At 42.4% G+C, this 13163-nt stretch overlaps 1 protein-coding gene across 1 annotated transcript in view; it reads right to left on the bottom strand.

Moving 5' to 3' along the window:
* The window catches only part of LOC310862063 (structural maintenance of chromosomes protein 3-like), a gene marked incomplete at both ends in the record, with an annotated part of 31324 nt that extends 20654 nt beyond the window's left edge, over positions 1-10670 (bottom strand). Inside the window, 9 exons of the mRNA XM_083769800.1 lie at positions 766-941; positions 1960-2077; positions 4267-4345; positions 4451-4530; positions 5017-5088; positions 5545-5612; positions 5816-5854; positions 6008-6083; positions 10434-10670. Coding sequence (XP_083625926.1) covers positions 766-941; positions 1960-2077; positions 4267-4345; positions 4451-4530; positions 5017-5088; positions 5545-5612; positions 5816-5854; positions 6008-6083; positions 10434-10670 — 945 coding nt within the window. The remainder of the gene's footprint in view (positions 1-765; positions 942-1959; positions 2078-4266; positions 4346-4450; positions 4531-5016; positions 5089-5544; positions 5613-5815; positions 5855-6007; positions 6084-10433) is intronic.
* Positions 10671-13163: the final 2493 nt, after the last annotated feature.

Raw genomic sequence — 13163 nt, 5'->3', positions numbered from 1 at the left:
GTGTAGCTACAGTGAAAATAGCACATTATAGGTAAACGCTGGCAGTGGTCTTATTTTACATTCCAGACCAGCAGACAGAGCCCACTGAGTCCACTTTCAGGTTTTTAGACAGATATCTCTTGTTGATAGACTCGTTGCGTCCCCATGAAAAACGAGCACTTTCCCGGTCAGGCAACCTGAAAGCTAGCCTGGCGCAGAGCCTTGGATATAGACAGAGTTACGCAAACTGTGTTCACTTCATGGGGCCAGTCCAATGGCGGCTCTCCTACATAGACTTCAATTGAGAATGGGGACAACCAACTGGGACGGAAGTAGGCAGAAATGCATTGGACTCAGGCAACAGCCCAGCTTTAATGATCTTAAATCCCTTCATTTTAGATTGTTTTGTAGTAATAGTACAACATAACCATTAAAGAGACTTCAGTTGTTACTGTACAATACTTTAAAACAGTTGTCATGTTGTACACATGCTTAAAATAGCTCTTATTTGCGCCGCCCTTGTTTAAAACAATGCATTTCCAACACCAGCTTGTTGAGGCTGCATGAACATCGCTCGGTTTCTGCCCCCTCAATATCGCAACTCTTCTATTAGATGGCTCTGGCCTGGCCCAGCCAGCGTGCTTTCTGGTCTAGAGGGGCGGGCGTGCTTGAAGCAAGCACTGGAGAATATTGGTTCACCGATCAGAGGCCAAGGGCAGGTATATAAATTGACACCCAAGGGCAGGTGGGCAACCCTTAGTGTCAACAACACCTGTACGTCATTACCTGGTCCAGTTTGGCGCAGGCCTCGTTGAGCTCCATCTGGTAGATGGTGTACTGCAGGGCTCTCCTCATCTTGTCCCACTTCTGGTACTGAGCCAGCTCCTCCTTCTCATCCGCCAGGGCGGTGATGCGCTCCTCGATGTAGTGGAGCAGCTCTAAGGTCTGCTCTCGTTTACCCTCTGGACGCAGTGGACACGAGGGACACACAGTGGACAGGAGGGACACACAGTGGACAGGAGGGACGCACAGTGGACAGTCACAGGACACATTTTTATTAGCAGTGGTGGAACTCATATCTTTGCTTCTGCGGGGTCCCTGGCTGGAACAACATATTTTCAGATGAGGGTCGGTAGCAATTACATATCGTTGTTGTCGGGAGGAAACCTCATAACTCAATTTTTGAGTTTTTGGATTTAAGTTTTTGGCATAAATCAGTGCTATTGAACACATCAGTGCTACAGTTACACCACCAACTTTGATGGGGCTGTATTGTATTGTTTTGTTTGTAAAAATATAAGGTTTTCTTTATTTCTTTATTTTTTTTATCCCACGATTTTGTAACCCATTTTTCACCCCTGTGTCAATCATCTAATGTGATCCTGGGCACTACACACCCTCCGCCAACCTGGGGAGAGCAACGGACTTAACTCATGCTTCCTTCATGCTTGAGTGTCCAAGTTGCTCCTTTACACCTGACAGGGGGGAGTTTCCCTGGTTGGACGTAGCGCGTGGAAGGAACACGTTATCCAAATCAAGCCTGAATGTAGCCTGAATCAGATCTGTGTCACTTCAAGATAGAAATCCAATTTGCTTAAATAAGTCTAAATGCAGACAGGTTACATGGAATCCGACTTTTTCAAATGTGACTTGACTCCAGAGGTGGTTTCAAATCTGATTTATCTGATCTGAGGAGATGTGGATCAGTCTGAATGCAACGTCCACATGAAGTGACCTGAGTCACATATCAAACTGTCCAAACGACACCCGCAGCGCGACCCGAGCGCTACTGACGTGACGTCAATAGAGCGCAAGTATTTTAATTTTAGTAAACAAACGAGAAAAACAACCAAACGAGAGCAAAAGAAAACAAGCGAGAGGACAGAAAAGAGAGAAAACAATAGTGCAACACACGTTTGTTTTATAGGAATAATGTCAGCACTACAACGGACGCCGCAAGTTAAAAGATGTGTCCGTTACCCGTCTCCTTCATGAGGGAAATGCTTTCCTCTTTGCGCTCGTCGTACACGCGGGTCCCCGCCACTTCTCTCAACAGTTTCAGACGCTGAGAATCAGGAGCCGTTGCCATTTGGTTGACCTGCAACAAAAACAAAAGAGATCAGAATTAGGGGCGGACATCGCCAGGTACCTGGCGATGCGATTACATATCGATTCCGAGGGTCACAATTCGATTAATCCCAATTAATTGGGCTACATTGCGATTCAATCCTGATTAATCACTCGCTGTTAATCACTCAGTCACTGTGTGACTAATAAACAAAGTGCCATCTAATGATTATATTTATGAATATATATATTCTTTCACAGTGAACGTTTTTAACTCAAATCTTTGCTTCTGGGGGGCGTCCATAGAAGAAAATATTTTCAGATGGGGGTCCATGGCCAAATACAGAACAGCAATAAACAGATTAATCGAACACTCAGGCCAGCTCCTCCCCATCAAACTCTTAAATAATGAGTTTGTACAAGCATACAATAAATATATATATTTATATAAATTAATAATGACATAAAATGTCATAGAAATACATGGGCAGGATTTCGGTTGAGGTCAGCAGCACTCTGTCAAATTGTCTTTATTCTTTGTTAGGACAAAAAAGGTGCTTTTCTTTGTTTCCTTATTCAGGGATTTAATTTTCAGTTACTGAAGTGTCATTAAGTGTATGGCAACATTTTGGATTCTATGATGTTGAGGGAACACGGGAACTCGATACAACTCACAACGTGTACAAGACCATATTGCCTACTGACATCCAGAGATGCAGTCAAGACAACCATCCCGATCCCGAACACACGGACAGCTGCCCATGCACTCAGAAAAGGCGACTAGAATTACCAAGTTATTGCAAAGGATTTACGTTCACATTCGGTCTTGGGGAGCGAAGGGTTCCGGGCCATGTTAGCACTTTGGAGCCACACTACATCGTCCCATCTCGGCCACATTTCACAGGCGGTCGATGGTGCGAGTTTTATCGAGTTCTCGTGTCCCCTCAACCTCATACAATCCAAAATGTTCCCTTTCTGTCATCTTTTTTCTCTTCCCCTCCGCGTTTGTAACTCGTTCTGTTTTGGTTGTTGAAAGCTAAAGCGTACGACGCCATCGTGATTAATCGATAATAGATTTTTTTCCCCCACCACTAATCAAAATCCACGCTGATGAGTTGAGTGTATCTTCACGGCAGTGATGTTTTTGGCAGAACATTTTAGTTTTAGTCATAGTCTCTTGAATAGTTTACATTTAGTTTTAGTCACATTTTAGTCACCTGGAATGTCATAAGATTTTAGTCGACAAAATCTAGTTGATTTAGTCGACTAAAATGTATTTTGGCGGGCCTTGGTGTTGAAAAATAGCCGATCTACAAGCTCACAACGCGTCGCAGCACGACGTGTTGTGAGATTGTAGATCTGCTATTGTCTGCATGCAACCAAGTGTAAAATGACTTATACTGGATCTCTTGTCCACTAGTCCCTTCCTAACATTTTAGTCTAGTTTTTTGCTGTTGACGAAATTGTCAATACATTTAGTCATCATAGCTTAGTTTGCATTCTTTGAATGCAAAAGTGGTCATAAAGTCAGACAACAAACACAATGTATCAAATAAGGATTACAACATCGGCTAGGGGCGGCTGTGGAGGTAGAGCAGGTCGTCCAATGATCCGTGGGTCGGCGGTTCAAATCCCGGCTCCTCCTGTCTACATGTCGAAGTGTCCTTGGGCAAGACACTGAACCCTACATTGCCTCCAATGAGTTGGTCGGTGTGAGCTCGCCACCATTGGTGTGTGAATGAATGAACCATTGTAAAGCGCTTTGAGCACTTGGAAAAGCGCAAAAAATAAAAAATAATAATAATGCAATTCATTAGGTGTCACATGGACGGACCACATCAGAAATGTGGACCTACCACAGGTCACAGACAAAGTCAGAGAGAGAAGGATGAGGTTGTCAGGGCACTGCATCAGGCACCCAGAACTTGAGGCAAGTCAATTGACCCTATGGGAGCCAACCCAGGGCAAAGCCAGGAGGGGAAAGAAGCGTACCACCTACAGTATGTACTGTAGATGTGCTGCGGCGCGACAGCTTGGCTGACTACACTAAAGAGCTCAAGAACCTGATGTTGGATAGGAAATTGTGGTGGGCAGCGATCCAGGAATCCTGAGTTGGTGTTGGCTAGACCTCACTCTCGCAGCAACTAACTAACTAATAAACCAATTTCATGAGTAATACAACAGTGGTAGTAATCGCGTGAAGGTGCCGCTCACACTCACCTTTCCCTGTTTGACGATGTAGTACGGGTTACTGCGAGAGAAGCCAGCACACTCCAACAGGTTCATCACATCGTTCTTACTGTTACAAAAGAAAGGCAGAATCACAGAAGTAAACAAATGTGCATTCACAACAAATGGTTTTACAGCGATGACAGACAAGCAACAGGCTGACAGCAGTACTTACGTCACCAGCTTTTTGTCTAAGAAATACTGGTCCTTCTTGGCACCAATGACACGGCGGAGGGCCACCTCCTCTTTGGCAATCTGAGGGGAGGCAAACACAGCAGGCTATTATGTCAGACTTTTTCCAGTTTTTGTAGGCCTCAAGATCAGCTAGAATGCTAGATTAAAGTCACCAATGTACAGTTTTGAAATGTACAAATATAAAAAAACAAAAACATTTTATTTTTAAATTAGTAAACTAATAATATAATAAAATAATAAACTAGTCAACTAGGCAACTACCGGTAGTCAAAATCACTAGAAGTGAAAGCCCTAGTTAGAACAAGCTTTTGTGATCAAAGCAGTAAAGCACGTAGTATTAGCAATATCATCAACTGTCGAATGGACAGACTTTTTTTTTTTAAGAGTAGGATAGATAAGTAAGTACATCAAGTTATTCCATCCATGAGTAACTGTTGCACTGTTGTTAAAAATGCAAGATGCATGCATGAGTATTAAAATGGGCATTATTATGAGATCATGTCAGAAGATTTAAGTAGATGTGTATATAAAATGAAAAGGTCTTACCGGCAGCCTGTTGTCACAATTGTCAAACATAAGCTCCACAAAAGCCGAAATGGCACGAGGCCCAGTTCCCTCCTAGAAAACAAACACATTTTTTCACACATCATTAATTCTTTTTATGAACGATCCTAACACAAACATAAAATTTTCTGTCTAAAAGGGCCTTTCAAACGTGAAGCGATATAACGAGCCTATAGTTCATTTTCAATGAGACCTGCGTTTTTGCATGGGGCACTGGGGAGCAGTCGCGGTGCGACAACGCAAGCGTATTTACATGAGTGCGGTCCTGTGAATTTGTTGCACGCGTGCTCGTTACATGCACACGCCCGCGACTCACCAGACCTGGATTCTGTTTAGCTTTTTTTTTACGCTTGCGTCTTTGCACCCCTCTTGAGCAGACCTGGAGGTCTGCGTTCCTTGCTTCACGTTTGAAAAGCCCTTAACAATGTATCTTGTGCAAATTGACAGCATAAACGTTGGTTAACCATCCAAATGATTCTGTGGGAGTTTGACATTTTGACTATTACTTACATGGAGCAAGGCCAGTCGCTGCTCCGGACGAAGGTGACTGAACTCGTCACTGAGCACAAACTGAATGGCTAAAGAGAAGAAACAAGAACCAGAGAGGTCAGCCTAGTCAATCAATGCTTCAAGTAAAAAATGTACCTTGCCTTCTTTCAAGTCTTTCGTCAAGTTAGTAATGTTTTTGCTGCGCTGTTCAATCAACAAAACTCCACAAAACAAAAAGTGCAAATAATTTATCTTAGTTATAGTTATGTAACTTATGTTGGTAAGTACCTACCATAGAAAAAGTTACTTTTTCCTGAGCCATTTCGTCCAACTGTAATCGACAGGAAAAGCATAACAATAAACATCAAATAAACATTTAAAAAAAGCATCTGGTAGGGATGTGTGAAAGTGTCCGAAAGGAAAATTGATTACTATAATTCATATAAATAAACAGACATTATGTTTTGGACTAAACAGTACTCACCAATGACATTATGCTTTGGGCTAAACGGGTCTACAACAGTTTGGTCCCTGTAACTTCGGAACCCCTGGATGATGACCTGGAGAATAAACAGAACAATGATTTGGCAGCAGCACACACACACACACACACACACACACACACACACACACACACACACACACACACACACACACACACACACACACACACATAACCAGGGACGTGCACACATAGACGTCAAAGGGGGCTTCAGCCCCTGCCCTTTATACCACCCGTCTGTAAAACAACTGTCCTCTCCAGACCACGAATGCAGCATACTATGGTGGAAGATATGCAAATGCCCTCCCTCTCCTTTCCATGTCATGCCGGAAGGAAGGCAGCATTCAGGAGAATTGCTTTTTCTCCGAATGCTCCTGAACTTGTCGTTACACCGCATCTCCACTAGCTCAAGAGTGCTGGGTTGAGAGCTTGTAGATCTGCTATTTTTGTCCAAACATGCCCTCTTACGAGATTTCATCCCTGCCTCTGTACCACTCTCTGCATGTCCCTGTGCATAACAGTCCAAAAAGTAATTCCCTCCTACTCTGGGGTCATTCCCAAATGATACATTATTATTGTTTACCTCTGGGATCCTACAGTTCATTGGTTCTCAAAGTGGGGTCCGGGCACCCCTAGTTGTCCTTGAGGGAGTTCCAGGGGGTCCCTAGAGCTAAATGAATCTAGTTAGGATTAGGAACCAAATGGACCCTTATGGGTCTGTAACTCTGAGAGTGTACAAATGGAACCAAATAAATGCAGTACTTAGTTTAGACAGTTTTTGGTTTGGTTTAGACACTAGCCCTACCAAAGGGGCCCCTGAACTTGACTGGTCGCATGGCCTTTTCCTTTAGGGCCCCCGGGCCCACCCTATGGAATGCTCTGCCCCTGGAAATCAGGCTCATGCTGAGTCGGTCCCACATTTTAAATCTCTACTTAAAACTCCTTTTTATAGACTAACTTTTAATCCTAATTTCTCCTGATAGTGTTCTATTGATAGTTTACTCTGCCTTAGCTTCCTGTTTCTACCATTCTGTACAATTGATTGCCTGTATGGGGGTCCTTGACATGACAAAGTTTGAGAACCACAGCTGCTATAGTTTATCTGGAAATGGTATCCTACAGTTTCGATGTAGGCCTACAGATGATTATGTTTGACATTGTTTTTAGACTGATGCTTATTGTTAGTGGCTCAGGAAGAGTGCTAAATCAGTGGTTCCCAAACCTTTTCATGTCAAGGACCGCCACATACCCACATTGACACTAATTTCCCCGCCCACCCCCATTTGAAAAGCTATGCCAGGACCCCCATAAATAACTTTTATTATGGCTCTAGCAGTGATTCTCAACCCGTTTAATTTCAAGGACCCCCAGTTTGACATGCATTTTAGTCTACAGACAGAGCACCATGTTTTAATGTAATTTCTATCTCTGGGACCCCCAATTTATATAGTAAAATCAATGTAAATTTAACTCTGAGAGTGTACAAATGAAACCAAATCCATTTGGTTCCATTTTGTACACTCACCGGGGCTCCACCGGGCGCGTCAGCGTCGCGTCTTCGTCACAGAATGTTCCCTTTTTAATCAATGAAGGGTGGCTCCACTTCCCGCGTTGCGTCGCGTCTCTGTCACCATTAAAATTGCCCCGGTTCGTTTTTTGACGCACGCGACGGAGACGCAACGCGCCCGGTGGAGCCCCAGACCCATAGCCCATTCATCCAAATAGAAAAGTTCCAAAATGCCTAAACGACGTTAAACTAAACCAACATTGGAGCTGTACGAAAAGCTTGAATTATCCTCTTATTGATATATTTCAATAATAAAATAATAATGGACGTTCATTTATTAAAAAAAATCCACTGAAGACATGCATGAGTAGCCTATATGAGCTACTTTCTTAGCCCCGCGAGTCAGAACCTATATGGTCAGAAGAGAACCCAACGGTACGTAAAGTTTCTGTACCATTGGGTTCTGATAGCCCTCCAAGCAGAACCCAAATGCTACTGAAGTTTCTGACATTTGTTCGACCCAAACTCAACAAAATATCAGAAAAGTTTTAGGGTCCCGAGAGGGGCTAGGGTTCTGATAGCCCAAACAGACAGAGGTTTTTTTTTTTTTTGAGATTCGTCAGAATCGAAAAAAACTTCTACGAGAGTCTAAATGTTTGGGCTAGTGTTCTGACTCGTGGGGCCCGGGCCCGGCTACTACTTTCTGTGCAGGAGCGCCGAGCAGTGATTATTTATCGAAGTGTTAGGAGTTTGGAAGCACAAGTCAATGCTCCATAATGTTCAAACTTCAATTCATCAGAATAAGTCACTGAACGTGTACCGGTTTTGAATTAGCACATACATGCACGATACATTAATGAAAACTATAGTGCTAAATATCACTAAACTAAACCATGTGCTGCCAGCTTACCTGTTTGATGTACATAATGCTGCTTATATTGGGGACTTATTTCCTTGTGCCGAGGGTAAACTATATGCTAACGGTTGGGAAAAGAAGAAAAAAACTTATATTGCATTAAAACAAACAGAAGTTTACAGAACAGCATCGAAATTATGCCAAATGAATGATGGCGTGGGTGGGTGGGGACTGGAATTGGATCATACCATTAAGATTAACAGGGTTTAAATTGTATGACTATATGAAATTATATGCCATGTACTGATACATGAACTTGGATTGTATTGTAGAACCAAAATGTTGTTTTTATATATATATATATAATGACCTGATTAAATGATGTGATATGTATGTTCACTACGTTATTGTATGTATTAAGCTTCGTTACACCCCCGTGTTTTTAAGTTGGTACGGTCTGGGGGTGGAAAGGTAAATTGGACTGTCCGGTTTGGCGCCCCAACGTTTGAACTTTGAAGATAACTCTAATACCTGACTCTGCCAGATGGGGGTGCTATGTGGTTGTGATTGAAGTAGTGCAGTCAGTGGTTCCCAAACTTTTTCATGTCCTGGACCCCCAAATTGTCACTAATTTAGCCAGCGGACCCCCATTTGACAACATATATGCCAGGGACCCCCCCCCCCCCCATAAGAGACCCCCATTTAATGGCATTTCTATCTCTGGGACCCCCAATTTAAATATTGTAGAAACCACTGTTCTTTCTTTTCAAAATCTTTTTATTAAAGTTTTTTGACAAACCCAGGGGCAAGCATTAAACAGAGACATATCAAATATCAAATTAAAAAAAATGAAACTCCATCCCCTATCCCACCCACCCCCCACCCACAATCCCAAGGATAGTCGGAAAATACATAAATCTATATACACATACATAATTACAAAAAATAAATTAAAAATAATAACCCAAACTTATAAAGAATATTTTGTTGATGTTGGATAAGATTTTGTCCACAATTCCATGCTGTATTGATGTTGGTACCATTAGGAGAGATAACAGGCAAATGTTGATCAAAATGACAATTCTTCTACATTCTCTAATTGTGTAAACGGCTTGTAAATTAATTTATGCAGATGTTTAACAATAATGTACCTTAAGAATTTAAGATCTACAAGGGTCCATGTGGTCTGAAACGTATACGGCCTCAGTCTAAAATGGGTTAAAAGCTAATGGCCATAAAGGAATATGAATGAATATGATAATATGAAGTTGTGAAACACAATAGGACAGTTTTTTTTATTTACTTTATTTAACAATATTTCAATGTTCATATACCGGTAGTTTTTTTTGTATATTACAACTGTAGTTGAAATATTACCCAATTACCCAGTTTCCCAAACATTGGGATTAATTATATATAATAATTAATTTCATGTAATTAATTCCAAATAGACCTGGCTCCAAAACTGTTTTTTTTTGGGAGTGCTGGTTTCAGTCATAGGTTTCAGTCCATTTCAACCTCCTCTTGTGCACCCATAGCGGATGTTAAGCTAGCACACTTTTTAGATAGGTGGTGAGGTGACCACCACCGGTGGTTTGGGGGGCGTTTGGGGGGCGTTGCTGAGGGCTGCTCATAGTGTGAATCCTCCCTAATATACATAAACCTTACTGAATAAAAATCAACATGGTACCAATCTCACTCTCCTCACTTCCTGCCTAGGAACTGTTCAGTCTTACATTCACTCCCCCTCCCATCATGAAATGTCCACATTTCACAGTGACCACGAGAACCATGAAATCACAATAAAAAACACTAACCTTTAATAGCACCTACAGGTCAGCCTGTGCAAAACAAAATGGCAAAATAGAAAAACAGTGTAGTAACAAGAAAGCAGTTTTTTTTAACTACAAAGAAAACGTTTTTCTTTTTTAAACTAGAAAGCGTTTTGTGTAGCCTATAACTTTTTGTGTACAACGTTTTGTGTATAACGACTCAAAACAACACGAAGTCCTGTAAGTGACGAGGTGTGCTTCTCAGTCTCTGACTCCTAGGAACAGACACAGACTGTGCCGGAGGCCCCTGTGGCCCGCTGGGTGCCACACCGGTAGTAGGAGTTGCCATGGGGCTAGAGGCCCGGGGCTGGAGGTCGAGGTGACATGGACCACCCTGTGTTTGGCCATCAGGTTGTCTGCCTCTCGTATTTCAAATGTCACTGGGGGGGTAGCCCTGGGCCGCCAACGTGGTGGTATTTTGTCGCGAGAGCGAGCTGGGTCATTCACCATCACCAACTCCCCTACTCTGTAAGGGGTATTCTTCTCATGCCTATCATAGTAGTGTTTCTGCTGCTCCTTTTTGATTCAACTGAACTCCTGCACATCCTGTAGTGTACAGCATGTTGCAGCCGGCGCTGCAGGGAAACTGCGTAGTCCGCTAGGGTCCCTGGCGTGCAGGCGGCATGCCTAGAGTGCTTCACTGCACTGGCTTCCGGTTGTTTTTAGGATTGATTTTAAATTTCTTTTACTTGTGTATAAAGCTCTCAATGGTCTCGCACCTTCCTACCTACATGACTGCCTGCCTAAATATGTCCCAAACCGCCCCCTAAGGTCTTCCACTGCTGGCCTGCTCGCTTTGCCTAAAAAAAATGCAACTAAAAAATACGGGGAAGCAGCTTTTTGCTTCTACGGGCCGACGGCATGGAACAAGCTCCCACTGTACCTTCGTCAGGCAGCCTCTGTAGACATTTTTAAAGCACAGCTCAAGACCCACTTCTACAACATTGCTTTTAATTGATCTTTTATTTTTTGTTATTCATGTCCTCACTGTATTGCATTACTGCTTGTTTTTAAAATGTCTTTGCCTTGCTTTTCTTTTTTTTTCTCCATTGCTCTGTAAAGCACTTTGAGCTGCATTTCATGTCATGAAAGGTGCTATACAAATAAAGTTTTATTATTATTATTATTATTATTAGATTGACAGTGGTTAAGAGTCAATCTGTATAAAGCCTGTGTTGTAGTTCTTAGAATCTGTGTAATGGTTTGTGTGTAATGTTGCCTGCAAATTTGTCCAAAAATTAAGTCACTAGGTGCCACTAGGTACTAGTGGTTTGTTCTGGCAGCAACAACAGAAGTCTGGAGAAACAAACAAACAATCGTTTTTCAGAAACTCCATCCATATTTAGTGCTGGTAGTGCATCACGTTGACCTTCAGTGGAGTCCAGATTGAAGATGGTGTTTTTACTGCAGTGACCCAGTGTTCACACAGTGATACAGAGTAATACAAAAACCTCTCTGTGAAAGAGGAAGTGAATGGTGAATGAACAACTCAATAGGACCTTTCATAATAATCACTACGATAAAACATTCATATATAGAGTATTAAGTGAACTCAAATGAGTCATATAACCAGACTTCATTTTTAGTCTGAATTTGAAGTAGATTTTTTACTTGTGTTTCAAAGATGGACAGATAAACAGATGAACAGAAAGGGGCGGTCAGTGGAGAGCAAATCTCCAGCATGCCCCAATGATAATGCTGTACACTGTCTCTGGCACAGTAACATCAAACCACATCTCTGTTCCATCTCTGTGTACAGCATCCAGTACAAGAATTGTGATAGGTACAATGAAAGAGGCATGAAAGCCTATTGGCATATTTTGTGGATCGTTTTCTAAGCAAAGCAGTTTGTTTGTTTTATGCCATACTATTTCCTTGTTCAGGAGTCATCAGTATTGCTTATGAAAGGCCAGCTTGCGTAGCTGGTTCATGCAGTATCCTTGTTCAACACCAAATGTAAATGAGTGTTGCTGGGGAAGTTCCCTTTTCGATTAGAATCATTATATTAGACAAATGTATATAAGCCACAGACACCACCAGTCCTCAATCCTCATACTTGCTGGTGCAACCAACATCAAAACCTTTTCTTCTATAACAAAATGGAAGAGCTTTTCATCAACAACTCATGTCTCCTCACTTCACCAACCACACCGTCCAGCCAAGTTGAATCTTCCACAAGGCCATCATATATGACCGGATTGGTTATTTTAATCCTGTGTTGTGTCCTCGGTATTCCTGGGAATGTGGCTGTACTGGTGCTTCTATTACGCAAACTGGAGCAAAACAACTTCACTCATCTCTTGATGCTGAACTTGACTTGCTGTGACCTCCTGTGTCTGATCACGCTGCCTGTGTGGATCGTTGACAAACTAAGAATCTGGGAGATAAACTACAGTGTTTGCAAGTTCATCTCGTTCCTGACCTTTTGCAGTCTCTCTGTCAACATTTTCACCATAACTCTGATGAGCATCCAGCGCTTTGTGATGGTACTTCATCACCACAGGTGGGCACAGATAGGTAAAAAGGGTGAGATAGCTCTGCTAGTGGGACTGTGGGGGGTGTCTTGCTTCCTGACATGGCCATCGGTTTCCTCCTATGGCATGATGAAGGAAGGACATTTTGTCTGCACCAGACCACCACAGATGGAAGGACAAACTCTGGTTGCCACAGTGGTGGAGCTATTGTTGGGTTTCATTGTGCCTTTCTCTGTCATGACATCTTTCTACATCTGCCTGTACCAGAAGGTGAAAGAGACAGCTCTGACCAGCAACAAACGAACAAGCCAGCTGATCTCAAGAATCATCATATCCTTTCTTGTTCTCTGGATTCCAACCCACATTGTTGGTATCGTGGGATTAGTGGGAGCTTCACTCCGTATATCACAACCTGATGTGGCATATAAACTGGAACAATTCACAGATGAAGCGAGTATAGTTCATATTT

The sequence above is a fragment of the Protomyctophum parallelum genome (assembly GCF_964188405.1).
Source record: "Protomyctophum parallelum genome assembly, chromosome: 7".
NCBI classification, from domain to species: Eukaryota; Metazoa; Chordata; class Actinopteri; order Myctophiformes; family Myctophidae; genus Protomyctophum; species Protomyctophum parallelum.
The sequence above is the reverse complement of the archived record's forward strand: the minus strand, read 5'-3'. Positions and strand labels throughout refer to the sequence as shown.